This window comes from Cotesia glomerata, linkage group LG3 (assembly GCF_020080835.1).
Source record: "Cotesia glomerata isolate CgM1 linkage group LG3, MPM_Cglom_v2.3, whole genome shotgun sequence".
Taxonomy (NCBI): Eukaryota; Metazoa; Arthropoda; class Insecta; order Hymenoptera; family Braconidae; genus Cotesia; species Cotesia glomerata.
The window spans coordinates 26,790,196-26,806,418 of NC_058160.1; the positions used below are offsets into that span (position 1 = coordinate 26,790,196).

General features: G+C 29.1%; 1 protein-coding gene across 1 annotated transcript; it reads right to left on the bottom strand.

Moving 5' to 3' along the window:
• Positions 1–6,532: 6,532 nt before the first annotated feature.
• LOC123260580 (coatomer subunit beta') lies at positions 6,533–16,022 on the bottom strand. Its single transcript, XM_044721752.1, has 6 exons — positions 15,898–16,022; positions 15,198–15,549; positions 13,181–14,119; positions 10,396–11,570; positions 8,693–8,956; positions 6,533–6,711 (listed from the first exon to the last, which is right to left on the bottom strand). The coding sequence occupies exons 1-6, from the start codon at positions 15,898–15,900 to the stop codon at positions 6,673–6,675; spliced, it is 2,772 nt and encodes a 923-aa protein (XP_044577687.1). The 5' UTR covers positions 15,901–16,022; the 3' UTR covers positions 6,533–6,672.
• Positions 16,023–16,223: the final 201 nt, after the last annotated feature.

The window sequence follows — 16,223 nt, forward strand, 5'->3', positions numbered from 1 at the left end:
TAACTTTTTGGCTGCATTAGTCATTAGGTAATTATAAGAAGGATATGTTTTTTAAATAGTCGGCTTTTAAATGGAATTTACACTTGATTTCACAAGTAACAGACCGATAGCTTACACGGTGGCCATAGAAACAAAATTAGAATCAGCTTAAGAGAGTCGTAAACCAGAGAAGAGTACGTAAAACACGGGTTGAATGATGCGCGACAGCTGAAAGTTCAACCCGGCATCGGGTCTACAATTCCATCTAATCCCATCTTTATTATTAATTAGTAACCATTAATAATCATTATCAATATCAATAACGATATCAAATCTCTAAAAATTTCTTATTTCTTCCCAAAAAATAAAACCTTTAAAACTAAGCGCAATCCAGCTGAAATTTTTACCAGTTAAATTCATTTATTTTCTAGCATACAGAGCTAGATATTAGATAAATTATCACTATATTATACAAAATATTTAAAAATATATATAAAAAATACAAAATGCATAAATAGTTTGAGAAAATACTAATATTGCACAAATTTCTTGTACTGTTACAATAACAGATTCTTAATCCAATTTTTTATCATATAGTTTAGCGTTTTTTTAGGTAGTTACACATCTTTACACCAAATTACTCAATTCTGCGACATACTGTACTCAATAGAAATAATTAAATAATTTAAAAAAAAGGCAACTTTACTAAATTCATTCACTACTCAATACTAACTTTATTCAACGCTAAGTTTACTCAGTTTCAACTTTATTTTATGAAATCTTTACTCAATAGTATTTTATAAGTGATAGCGCGCTTTTAAAAATCTCTATTCAATTTTTTTTGTTTTATAATATTTTTACTTTAAATAAATTTAAAAAAAACTTTATGCAATAATTTTATTCTTAAAAAATAAAATTCCATTGTTTTACAAACTTTATTCAATCTCAACTTTACTCAACTATATGTAATTTCTATATCTACACGGAAAAAACAAGATTACACTGGATATCATCCCAGATTATACTGAGTAAAAAAAAAATTTCAGATAGTAGCTAGTATAATCCAGATATCACGCAGTATAATCTTCATTACAATGAGTATAATCTAGATATCACACAGTATAATCTGGATTTTTTTAACTATCTGAAATTTTTTTACCACAGATATCACTGAGTATAATCTGGGATGATATCCAGTGTCATTTTGTTCTTTCCGTGTAAATATAATAAAAAATTTTTTTTTTAATTTATTAAATTATTTTATTGCAGTACAGATTGCACAGAGCTGAGAAATTTTGAGTACAGTTTTTTTTGCCGAATAAAATATTATTAAATAAAAAAATATTGAATATAGATTTTTAAAAGCGCGTCATCACTTGTAAAATACTATTGAGTAAAGATTTAATTGAATACAGTTAATACTGAGTAAACAGCGTTGAGTAATTTGGAGTAAAGATGTGTAACTGCCTTTTTTTTACTATAATTTAATATCTTAAAATTATTAGGTAAAAGGTTAAAATATTTTATTGTAACAAAAATTTAAAACTTTATTTTATTTCTTATTTATTATTTGATTTTTATTGATGCCCACTAAATAAAACAGGGCGTTCACTGTTCTCTGACGGTTTCGAGTTATCCCAGAGAAGCATAATAAAATCGGACATAAATAACTGGCTCGAGGCGTGAGTTAAATAACGTAAATGTTAATAATCGTGTATAGTGGACCAGCTTGCTCATACGAGTACATACGAGTCAACTGTGCATTATATATTATATTATTATATTATATTACATTACAAAGTATATTATGATTAAATATTTTATGTTTAATACATATAAAATCCGAAACATAAACTTTATTTATTTATTTATCTATTTCTTCCCTTTGTTTACTTCCCGTAGGACTAAGGATGTCATACAGTGATATATTTTCGCAAAATATTTTTTAATCGCCGCTTGATAGACTCGCTTTGTTATTTATTTTAAAAAACTATCAGCAAACAAACAACAAATAAATAAAATAATTTGAAATGTTTAGTATACAATGGAAGTATCTTTTAAAAACATACTGTAACATCAAAGTTAGTTTATATAATCTAATAGATGAGAATAATTAAAGAGAACAAGATAAATTATTGTGAAAATTACCGCTCGGCCATTTACACGCCAACTATTTGCATGTCGTCACTTTCCTGGTGAACTACTGCAAAGACCTCGGATAATTTATTATTTCTTCTTCTTTAATTCTATTTTATTGGTCTCTTATTTTCTCACTTGATGATTAGCTGCTAATGACGCAAGGCTGAGATTACTCGGCTCATCTCTTCTCCGTTATATACAGATATTCTTCTCTTGGTTTTTTAAACTTTTTAATGGTTACGGAAAGGATCTCTCTTGGAGTCGGAGAAGCGCAATGACGCGGGCAATTTGTAGTCAGATGTCAACGAAGCTATTTCTGTTTTATAGTATTATGTGTATCTGTATTTATCTGTATTATATTATAGATATATGTGTTATATGTGTGTGAAAAAGAAAAACGAGTACAAGAAGCATAGCGGGCGGACGTTTAACTTTAACATAATATGAACAGACGACCCTCAAGTCGGCGATATATTATCTGGCGCTTTTCGGTTTTATTTTTGAGATTTTCCGTTTACACGCTCAACTATTTTTTTTCCTTCCGTTCTTATACAAGGTGTCGTTTGTTTTCGTATAAATTATGTCCAGTTGTTAAATATTTAGGCCTGCTGCTTGGTTTTATTCTCTGAAGATATAATATAGTTATTATTTTATGAGGTCGTTTTTAAAAATATAAATTATAATTTAATTATATTTAAATTAACAGACATCAAAAGAATTTTTAATAAATTATTATAAATGAAATTAAAATACTTTTTTTAATATATTATTTATTATAAATAAAATAAAAAAAAATTTAAGAAACAATGGAAGAAATTTTTTGAAAATATTTTGTTAAAAAAAAAAGTCAGATGTCGCTTGATTTTAATATATAATTTACAGTAATCTATATTATTAAGATAATAAGAAAAATTTTGTGTCCAGGATAGTCATATAATAAAATCGGTTTTTTAAGTGAAATTTAGTGTCATTGCAAAGGTCTTGATTTGAATTTCTGCCTTTTTAAGGTTTCATATCATTCTCACTGATATTCAATTTATTGTGATAAGTATTTAAGCTGCATTCGAAAATACATAATAAAGAAATTACCTTGTATCTTGAGAACTATTGACGTTTTTTAAGATATAAGCTGATCCCGATGTTACACACATCAAGATCTTTCATTTGAGTACCCACGTCAATTTTTCATATATTTATATGTATTATATATATATGTATATATGAAAAATATATCAAAATGCATGTGGGTACTCAAATGAAAGCTCTTGATGAGTGTAACATCGGGATGAGTTTATATCATTAAAAACGCCAATAGTTAAGAAAGTACAGTGCAATTTAACAAATATCCCGTGAACTATTGACATTTTTAAAGATATAAACTCAACTCGACATTACACTCATCGAGACCTTTCATTTGAGTACCCACATCAATTTTTCATATATTTATATATTATATATATGTATATATGAAAAATATATCAAAATGCATGTGGGTACTCAAATGAAAGCTCTTGATGAGTGTAACATCGGGATGAGTTTATATCTTTAAAAACGTCAATAGTTAAGAAAGTACAGTGCAATTTAACAAATATCCCGTGAACTATTGACATTTTTAAAGATATAAACTCAACTCGACATTACACTCATCGAGACCTTTTCATTTGAGTACCCACATCAATTTTTCATATATTTATATATTATATATATATGTATATATGAAAAATATATCAAAATGCATGTGGGTACTCAAATGAAAGCTCTTGATGAGTGTAACATCGGGATGAGTTTATATCTTTAAAAACGTCAATAGTTAAGAAAGTACAGTGCAATTTTACAAAAGTCGTTATTTAATAAAGCAAAATTTTATTTATTTATAGTTCACAAATCACGGCAGTCACATAGTGACTGCAAGGTTGTTAGTCTATTGTTATTTTATAATTAATAATACAAAATAATTGTTTCAATCGTTAAAAATTTATCTTTAACCCTTCGTCACTCGCCTCATGAGCAGATCGCCGCCTAACAACTACTCAACCTATAGAGGACTCACTATAGTGCGAGCGAGAAACTAAAAAAGACGCGAGTGACGAAGGGTTAACTAAAAAGTGTCTTCACAAAAATTTTTCTAAAAAATTTGAGAAGAAATCTTTGAATTAATAATAATTTTATTTTATAAAATTAATAATACAAAATAATTGTTTTAATTTTTTAAAATTTATTTTTAACTAAAAAGTGTCTTTACAAAAATTTTTCTAAAAAATTTAAGAAGAAATCTTTTACAAAAGATCCAAGTAATGAAATAAGTGAAAGATTGAGTCATTTGCTTAGTGAAATGTAGCTTATGCAGTAATCTAAGAAGCTAGTGCAGTCGTTGCTTTGATGATTAACAGACACGTGCCAAAGCGTACAAGAGCGCGCGCAGATCGTTAAGTGCTGACAAAGATCGGTCTGCACATGAGCTGCTGACACCCTACACTGAAGAACACTTAAACTTTTCTCATTTTTCCCATTACTTTCAACACACTTTTTCTCAGTCTCTCGGGTTTATTTATACATAAAATTCCATTTTTCCAGACTACGTGACGTAAGATTAAATGTTTTATTGCCGTCCGCTCGGCAAAGCTATTAAATATTCAAGTATTCTTTTAAAAGCGGACCCATTTAACTAAGTTGGATCTTTTTAAAATAAATATTCGACGTACTCTTAAATTAGAAGTTAATCAATCAATTGACTAACGAATTGATGATAAGAATATTGTTTTGTCACAATAATTAGACATCGATCGAGTATCATAACTTACGATGAAAATTTGTAAACTATGTTAGCTGTATCCTGTTATATCAACGATTGACTCATCTTGATGCATTAGCGGATATTGTCCTACGCCAAGTATCATGTTGCAGAGTCTAGTAGCATGTACAGTTTACATTTATACCCATAATATAGAATCAAATCGTATCGTGTGAATAGTACCAGCTGTTCAAGTCAAGATACTCTTATTTGACACCTACTACATAATATACTAGTCAAATTATTTACATTATTAAGAGAATAAGCAAAATTTTGTGGCCAGTGTATTTATATTATAAAATGGGTTTTTATGGTTAAATTTGGTATCATTGGAAAAGTCTTGACCTGAAGTTGTGCCTTTTTATGGTTTCATATCATTCTCACCAATAGTCAATTTATGATGATAAGTATTTAGGCTGCATTCGGAAATACTCTATCTTTAGATACATAATTAAGGAATGACCTTGTATTTCGTGAACTATTGACATTTTTAAAGATATAAGCTCATCTTGATGTTACACTCATCAAGACCTTTCATTTGAGTACCCACATCAATTTTTCATATATTTTTATATATTATATATATGTATATATGAAAAGTATATCAAAAATGCATGTGGGTACTCAAATGAAAGCTCTTAATAAGTGTAACATCGGGATGAGCTTATATCTTTAAAAACGTCAATAGTTAAAAAATCACAGTGCAATTTAACATAATCAAGAAATGACCTTGTATCTTGTGAACTATTGACATTTTTAAAGATATAAGCTCATCATGATGTTGAACTCATCAAGACCTTTCATTTGAGTACCCACATCAATTTTTCATATATTTTTATATATTATATATATGTATATATGAAAAATATATCAAAATTCATGTGGCTACTCAAATGAAAGCTCTTAATAAGTGTAACATCGGGATGAGCTTATATCTTTAAAAACGTCAATAGTTAAGAAATCACAGTGCAATTTAACATAATTAAGAAATGGCCATGTATCTTGTGAACTACTGATATTTTTAAAGATATAAACTCGCTCCGACATTACACTCATCGAGACTTTTCATTTGAATACTCACATTAATTTTTCATATATTTATATATATCATATATATGTATATATGAAAAATATATCAAAAATGCATGTGGGTACTCAAATGGAAGCTCTTGATGAGTGTAACATCGGGATGAGCTAATATCTTAAAAAATGTCAATAGTTAAAAAATTACAGTAGAATTTAACAAAAGTCATCATTTAATAAAGCAAGATTTTGTTTATTTATAGTTCACAAGTCACGGCAGTCACATAGTGACTGCGAGATTACTAGTTTATTTTTTATTTAGATTGTGAGAAAAGGATACTTTTAAATTTCCAGGAAAATGGATGTGATATTTTTTTTTCAATATAAAAATTTTTAAATAAATAATTAGTAACTGTTCAAAAAAATGTAATGATATGAATTTTAGACATTAAGTCTGTATATTTATTTTTTATAATTTTATATTAACAATTAATTATACTTACATACTAATGGTACTTATTTTAATTAAATACCACGTAGTTGATTAATTAAAGACGATAAAAATGTTTATATGTAAAAAGAATATTTTATATAATATTATAATTATCCTCTTCTATTTATTTTTTTTTTCACGTTCGACGTTTAAATTTTAATACTTAGATGACAGATAAAATGCTGAGGAATGACTGTCAAAAATAATATTAAGGACTTTAGTACGAAAATTCAGCAGTAATTGTGATTTAATCCTCGCCGAGCAGATCCTCATCGAGATTGACGTCCTGTAATAATTATATATTTATTATGCTGGTAGTTATCGAGTATTTTTTTATTTTATTTATGTAATTCATTAGTCGCGCTAATATTATGTGATAATTATTGTTGATATATGTAATCGATACAAATTGAACGTGAACGAAGGGTATTCAATATATATAGGAATATATGTGCCTGAACCGACGGATACATGTGAGTAATGTGTTCAATGTTTTAGTATGTTAGCCGAGAGCTTTTGCAAAAACCCCCAGGCTGTTTATTCTATCAGCAGTCACGGTGTATTTTATTTACAGGTTTGTTGCCATAACATACTAAACCCCATCGAGTTAATCCTGCGACAGAGTCGCAAATCGTAGCTGAGCTATGCGTTTTGTCACGCTTTCATACATTGCCTTTTATATATATATACATATGTATATTCATTTTTTTTTATTTTATACTCCGACTCAGCGTTTATTTATTTTATTTAACAATATCGTTGTTAGTAAATTACGCGTATCTAATTTATTAGTTTCACAAATAAAATTCACAGCTATTCGATATTATCAATTGACTTTACAGATGAATTATTTGTGCTATATTTTTTTAATAATAATAATAATTCAAATAAACGCGCTGTGCATTATTAGATTTTCCAAAATTTTACAAATGATATTTCATTAAAAACTAAGAAAATTAAATACATATTTTGTAAAATATTTGTTAAGTATCGTACAAAAAGTAAACTGTAAAATTTATTTTGATTGCGATTAATTTTTATAGTTTTAAACAGTAAAAATAGAAACTATAGAAACTATAAAAATTAATAGGAAAAAGTAAATTAATTTACTAAATATTTTATTAAATTTACTTCACAGTAAAATTTACTTGGATTGCTATTAATTTTTATAGTTTCTATTTTTACTGTTTGAAACTATAAAAATTAATCGCAATCAAAGTAAATTTTACAGTTTACTTTTTGTACGATACTTAACAAATATTTTACAAAATATGTATTTAATTTTTTTAGTTTTTAATGAAATATCATTTGTAAAATTTTGGAAAATCTAATAATGCACAGCGCGTTTATTTGAATTATTATTATTAATAAAAAAACAGTACAGTGGACATCGGGGTGGCACAAATTTAAATATTACAAAATTTAATGTAGAAAGTGTAAAAGCTACAATTTATAATTAAATATCGAAAATGTGATTAGTAGCTGTCACTATAGTAAATAACGACTCTCTCATCTTAAAAACTTACAGTTTCAAACAGTAAAATTGCCTTTTCAATATATAGTCTATACTATGAGTAAAAGGGGAAGGTCTCACACTCGAATAATTTAACATTTGAAACAGTAAAAATTCTACTCTTAAAATATATATTTTACCAGTCCAAGCAAATCAATAACTATAGTTTGATTTTTAGCGTTGCGTTCAAAATTTACCATTTTATTTTGTAAATATTGACGTTGCTTGTATAGAAATTTAGCAACTGTAGTTTATATTTTTTACATATCATGCGATCATTTTTTAGGTACGAAATGATAAATATCAAATTCAAAATTCTTAATTATTATACTTTAACATTTTCGACTTTCACATAGCAAATATTACTGTTTGAAATAGTATTTTTTCCGTGTAAATAATAAATTGTAGCATTTAAATGATAAATATTATAAAGTGATTGTTAAAATCAGGATTTTACTGTTTGAAATGGTAATTTTTTCCAGTTGATCATTACTTATTATAAATCGACTATTATTTATTACAGTTTACTTTTTCCGTGTACTATTATATTAAATATCATTTTATGTAATAAATCTATCAGAAAAATCCATTACGAATGTTTACATAAATATAATTAATTCCATAATTGTAAAATAATATATTTTAATCCCTAGAATAATATATGTAAAAGCAAATATACTTGTAATTGATATATTTAGTTTAAATATATTAATGGACCTGAAAATAAATAAAATAAAAAAGTAATTTATCTTACAGTGGTGTCGATATTTTCATCAAGCTCGAGATCCAAATCCAAATCCTCATCCTCTACCGTCAATGGTCTCGAAGTACTTTTCGGATTCGTTACTTTTTCAGGCACTAACGGCTTCATTTGAGCGCCAGCGTGATCTAAATCAAGCCCTTGCAATCTGTTGGCCAAATAATCATCCTTTTTGTTGTCATCATCCGCTTGTCCGTCATCATGAGTACCATGTCCAGCGGCTAACATTTCTTCAGCAGGCTTTCGCTCAATATTTAACTGAAAAATAAGAAAAAAAAACCAACGATCTAGATTATCTTAATAACCGTGACTTAATAATAAACACAATACATTGTGAGTATGAACGACTATAAAATTATTAATTTAACGAGAATAAATAAAAATAAGAGTAAGCAAGTAGATAAAACGAGTGGATGCTATTGTTGTTGGTATTATACATTTACAAGTGTAGATTGTAAATTGATTACAACTGAGTAATGGATTAGTTCCGATAGGATTCGCACAACATAAATGTAATCAGTTTACTGTTACGCAATCATCGTAAAGTGTGCGCTGCGATTTAAACTTTAAAACACGGCATTTGATGGATCAATCTGGCCTGTTTAAAGTAATCGTTTTATCGCATAACGATTCATGCATAAATCAATTACACTTAAATTAATAAAACGTTTATTGTTTTATTCTAATTAGATAAGCACTCCAGTTTTAAATACGTGCCAACTATTCATTATTTTAATATTAAAATCTATATTATTAAAAGAATAAGCAAAATTTTGTGGCCAGTGTATTTATATGATAAAATGGATTTTTATGGTTAAATTGAGTATCATTGGAAAAGTCTTGACTTGAATTTGTGTCTTTTCAAAGTTTCATATCATTCTCACCAATAGTCAATTTATGATAATAAGTATTTAGGCTGCATTCGAAAGTACTCTATCTCTAGATACATAATTAAGAAATGACATTGTATTTCGTCAACTATTGACGTTTTTTTAGATATAAGCTCATCTCGATGTTACACTCATCAAGACCTTTTATTTGAGTACTCACATCAATTTTTCATATATTATTTATATATATATATATATATATATATATATATATATATATATATATATATATATATATATATATATATATATATATATGTATATATGTATGTATATATGAAAAATATATCAAAATGCATGTGGGTACTCAAATGAACGCTCTTGATGAATGTAACCTTGGGATGAGCTTATATCTTTAAACACGTCAATAGTTAAGAAAGTACAGAGCATTTTAACAAATATCTTGTGGACTATTGACATTTTTAAAGATATAAGCTCTTCCCGATATTATGCTCATCGAGACCTTTCATTTGAGTACCCACATCAATTTTTCATATATTTTATATATTTATATATATGTATATATGAAAAATATATCAAAAATTCATGTGGGTACTCAAATGAAAGCTCTTGATGAATGTAATCTTGGGATGAGCTTATATCTTTGAAAACGGCAATAGTTAAAAAAGTACAGTGCAATTTAACAAAAGTCATTATTTAATAAAGCAAAATTTTATTTATTTATAGTTCACAAGTCACGGCAGTCACATAATGACTGCCAGGTTGCTAGCCATAAATAAATAATTTCTAAAAAATAATTTAGACTTATCAAATATTATTTATACAAAAAAATAATTAAATAATTACCGGCAAAGTTGGAAATTTCGATGCTGGAATCTTAGTTTTATATTCTTCCCTCAAGTACTCTTCAACCTTGAGCGCTTCTCTATAACCCGGGAATAAATTCTCATACTGTTCTGGATCAGCCAAACTTTGTCCAGCTTTTTCACTGACTGCAGAAAGTTTTTCCTTCCATAATTTTACGACATAAGAAATTTTACTTGGCGCATAAGCTCGTGCAAAGAAAGCGGCTTCGGGAATCCGATCAGTTTTTATTAAAATCTCCAAACACTCGTCAACTTTACCCAGCAAGAAGTTTGATAAAAATGATATATTATTCTTCCCACTTTCATCAGCAGCTTGCCCAAGTTTTTCAATCATACTTCCGTTGCCAGTGCTAGTGGCCAGTAAGAGTAACCCACCAAAATCTTGTGCGTGGTGTAAGCATTCTTGCGCGAGTCTAAGTTTTCCTTGCTGAGTGGCAAGAGAGGCCAACTGCTGCCATTTTTGCTGGCTGCTGGCTTCTTTGGCGAGAGTGTGAGCTGTCTCAAGGTCACCTAGGGAGAGAGCGAGCTCAAATCTGTGCTCGGGGTCTGTTGAGACCTCAAGAGCTTGTCTCTTGAAGCCTTGCTTCTCCAAAAAGTGAGCGACTCGAGTACGGTGTTCTTTAGGTACAGTAGGCAGCACACGGTCAGCTGTCTCGAAGTCTTTTCGCATCACCGCGGTCTGGTACTCCAGGACTGAAAGTAGTAGCGAGTAAGAAACAATTCCCAGCTCTTTGTCACACAAGTAAAGACGATTGTCCTTGGGAACGTAGCCGAGGAGATACATTGGACGGTCCAGATGAGAAATAGTGACGACTTCACCACCTACGAAGTAATTTATACGGTTCACGCTGTTGGTATAGATGAAGCAATCTCCTATCCAGCAACCAGTCTTGACCACTTCACTCATTTCGGCTACCATTTCAAAAGCATCTTCAATATCTTCTGCGTTCTCGTCTGCATTTAACACCGCCTCGCTGTGGTACTTTAGGATAAAGTACTGGTCAGTTGTCGCGAGGGCTATTAGTGATGCGTTCTCAGCCCAGTAGACGTGTGTTGGTTGAATGTCAATACGTCTTATCAGTCTGAGATTTTCCCAGTCGAAGAATGAAAGCCCTGAGACTGATGAAACTCCCAAAAGAAAACCACCGAATATTCCTATAATTAAAAATTAATAAATAAATCAAATTTAACCTAAAATGTTCCAAAAATTTCTGAATTTTTTTAATATAGCAAAAAGTGATATTATCGATAACATAAAATGAAATATTTAAGTAAATGTGGTGCTAGAACCAGAGCTTTAAGTGTTTATTAAGATGCAGAATTAATTTTAAGAAACTGTGATGAAAAAATTGTAAAAAACAGTTCTTACTGTTGTACAATGCTAAATAAATATCTATCTATTAATAAATAAATCAAAGTACAGACAATAAAAAATTAATATGATAACCAGAAACTTTTTGAAAACAAAATCTTGTACCGAAATTTATTAAAAAAATTTTCGGTAATTATTTACAAGTGGGTCAAAACTTATTTTTGGCCATATCTAGGTGAAAAATTAACATTTTTTTATTTTTTTTTATTCTACTTGTTTTTACGGCGGACTTATGGTGATGATATCGAAAGTATCAAAAAATTAATATTTCGATAGCTTTTTTGCTTTCAAAAGTTGGAAAAAATTTTGGCTCTCATGTTTTTGAATAAAATTTCTATTTTATCTTTTTTTGATATATTTCTCTTTGAAAAGTACATGAAAAAACGAACAATTAAAAAAAAAAGTCGAATATCACAATTTTCTAAAAATTTATAAATTTTTTTGAAAATTTGTTAAAATTGTGATAATTAATTTTTTTTTTTAATTGTTCATTTTTTATGTATTTAAAAAAAAAAAAAATTTATCAAAATTTTCAAAAAAAATGAAAATTAAAATAGTAGATCCCACTTGTAAATAATTACCAAATTTTAATGTAATGTAATCCGAGAATCAAGGTTCATGAAAAAAGTCAATGCTAAATTTTTATTTTAGCACAACGTTTAGAAGTTTATTACTCCTTCCTCAGGCGTCATAAAGATTCATGTATTAACTCTATCACTAAACAATAAATGCTGCTTTGTCGTTTCCATTCTAGTCTACAATATTCTGTTAAAAATTAGCTAAAAACACACCGTCTTTTATCAATTGAATGTCAACAATTTTGGACAGAATTATCCTCGGATTACATTACTTTAATTTACTTCAGTGTCAGGATCGTAATAACCTTTTAAAATTACCAAATTTTCTTATAATTTGATCACCAAATCTATATATATATATATATATATATATATATGAATAGCTGTGCGTTAGTCTCGCTAAAACTAAAAAACGACTGGACCGATTTCAACAATTTTCTTTTTATTTTGTTCGCTATAGTTCAGGGATGTTTTCGAAAGAATAAAATTTTCGAAAAACCCGAAAGTTCAGCTAAGGAAATCAACAGATCTAAAATTTTTAATCGTCTATCTTCTGTAGTTATGGACAAAAAAAAATTTCATAAATTCAGTGTTCATTTTTTGGGATCTTGATTTTCAGGCGATAATGAGAAGCGAGTTTCATTTAAGAACTTGACAAAATTCTAACCGCACTTCATACAGCCAGTATTTATTCTTTATCGAAGTAGATTAGAGTTTAAAGATTGATAATCGCTGTTCGAAAGGTGTAATAAAATATATTGTAGGTGATACGAAGTTCACCGGGTCAGCTAGTTAAATAATAAAAAAGCAATTACCATCAACACCAAAGTCGGGTTTCAAAGCTTTCTTTTCCTTGAAATTTTTGAATACTTTGACAACCGACGAACTTTCACGTACAGCATACTGACTGGAATCAGCGGCCCAAACAAACTCCAAAGCTTGACCAAAGGCCTTATTTCTCAGCGCCATTGAGGTGTAGATAATATACTCGCCATCTCCACAAACGACCAGGAACCGGCCATTAGGATTATGCTGAATAGTCTGAGGATAAATTTCACAAGCACCCATATCTTTAACAGCCAAGGGCAGGCGTTCGCCGTCTTGAACTTCTTCTCCCATAGCCTTGAGATTAACTTGCTGGATCTCGCTGTGTCTTGCCCAAACAATTTTTCCTCCCATCGAGTCCATGGAGACAGCTGGTTCTTCTCTACCAACTTTAATCATAACACTTCCTTCATCGTAACCGATGGCCACGTTGTTCGAGCCACGCATGCTGGAGATAGTCCAGACTCTCTCGAAGCCATAGTTGAGAGAAGACTCCAGCCTGTAAGTACCTGCGTGCCAGATTCTCACCGTCCCATCCTCGGATCCAGTTAAGACAATCGGCAGCTCGGGGTGGAAACAGACTGCAGATATATTCTGAGTGTGTCCTTCTAGCGTTTGGACACATGTTTTGTTCTGATAATCCCATATTTTTACATACCGGTCATCAGCGCCGGATATTAAGTATGGTTTATCACCCCCGTGATAATAATCAACGCAGTTTACTCCTTTCTCATGACCTTCAAGGGTAAAGTTCGCAGTCGAGGATCCAAGCTGCCAAACTTTGACTGTTCTGTCAAGTGAAGCACTTGCGAATGTGTTATTGTCTTTAGGATTGAATACTATCTGCATTACATAGTGAGTGTGACCTTCAAACACCTGCTGTCCTCGCCATGCCTTCTCCCAATTCCATAATTTTATTAACATGTCATCTGAAAAGTAAATTTATTGGTAATTTTATTTAAGAAGGTAATAATAAAATTTAAATTATTATAACTGGCAACCTTTATTAAATTGCACTGTATTTTCTTAAATATTAACGATTTTAAAGATATAAGCTCATCCCGATGTTACACTCATCCAGAGTTTTCATTTGAGTACCTACATGCATTTTTTATATATTTGTCATACATATATATATAGTATAATATAAATATATAAAATATATGAAAAATTGATGTGAGTACTCAAATAAAAGGTCTCGATGAGTGTAATGTCGGAGTGAGCTTATATCTTTAAAAATGTCAATAGTTCACAAGATATAAGATCATTTCTTAGTTATGTTAAATTGCACTGTACTTTTTTAACTATTGACGTTTTTAAAGATATAAGCTCATCCCGATGTTACACTTATCAAGAGCTTTCATTTGAGTACCCACATCAATTTTTCATATATATATATATAATTATGAAAAATATATCAAAAACGCATGTGGGTACTCAAATAAAAGCTCTTGATGAGTGGAACATCGGGATGAGCTTATATCTTTAAAAATGTCAATAGTTCACAAGATATAAGGTCATTTCTTAATTATGTGTCTAGAGATAGAGTATTTTCGAATGCAGCCTAAATACTTATCATAATAAATCGACTATCGGTGAGAATGATATGAAACCTTAAAAAGGCACAAATTCAAATCAAGACCTTTGCAATGATACTAAATCTCACTAAAAAAACCAATTTTATCATATCGATGGTTTTCTAACGCAACCACGTATCTCGATTTTTGAAGATGAAAGGGTTCAACTGAAAAATTGATAATTAACTATAAACGCGTTACTGAAAAAAAAAGATAAACCAGATTAATAATAAACATGATAGTATTTTTAGAAAATATAATTAATAAATATTGTTTTTAGATGAATATTAATTTTTTATAAGCCATTTTTTACCTCATCTCTAAAATTGTCATTTTTGAGTTACGAGGTTGCGTCAGAAAACCCTCAATATGACTATCCTGGACACAAAATTTTTCTTATTCTCTTAATAATATAGATTAAAATATTTACCACTACTGGTAAGAATAAAAGGCTGAGTTGGATGGACCGCAATACATCTGACATAATCACTGTGTGCTTCAAAAGAATGAACTCGCTCCAAAGTATTGTAGTTAAATACTCTCACTTGCATATCATCTGATCCTGTTACAACCCAGTTTTTTCTGGGCACAAATTTTGAAGTTCTTACGGGAAGATCACATACTTCAAATGTTTTTACCAGTGTCTGTGTTTCATGATTCCAGATGTTGACATTTCCTTGGTACAGCGAACATAACATCCACGGTTCTGACGGATGCAAGTCGACACTTTTAACTCTGTCGGACCTTGCGGTCAATTTGCGCTTTATATCTAGCCTCAGAGGCTGAAAAAATTTTTTTTTCATAGTTATTGTTGTAAACTAATTGTTAAATAAAATAAATAGATTCTATGCTGCGGTAAAAACTTTATAGGTTATATTGCGGTATGAAAATCATTACAGAAGCAAGTAATCATTTAAAATAAAATCTTGGTATGATTTATTAATTTGTTTATTAAATTAAATGATTCGATAAAATTTAAATTTAAAAAAAATGAAATATGTGGCGAAATTGACGTGTCCACTGTTAGTAAAGACACAGTGGTTACTTGAGGAGTAAGTTTATGCATTTTTATTAAAGAAATTAAAGGAAAATAAGGGTTAAAAAATTTAATTTTTTAATTAAGTACTTACCATTTTTAATTATTTTTTAATAAATACAAATTCAATTATATTTATCCTAATAATTTATATTTTTTTGATCCAAACAAGACACAACTATAAAAACCTTACACTTACGTGGCGCAAAATAATGGACATATAGCGGCGCGCGCATCTGGCTATCTATACATACATACTTAACTGACATATATGTAAAATTCAAATATTATTCATATCAGTAAAAATAAATGAGAAGTTACTATGAAATTAATTTTTTTATTTTTTAATATGATAAATATTTGTGTAAAATTTGTTGTTTGTAATAATCGAAATTGAATGAGAGTTTAAAAAGAAAAAAC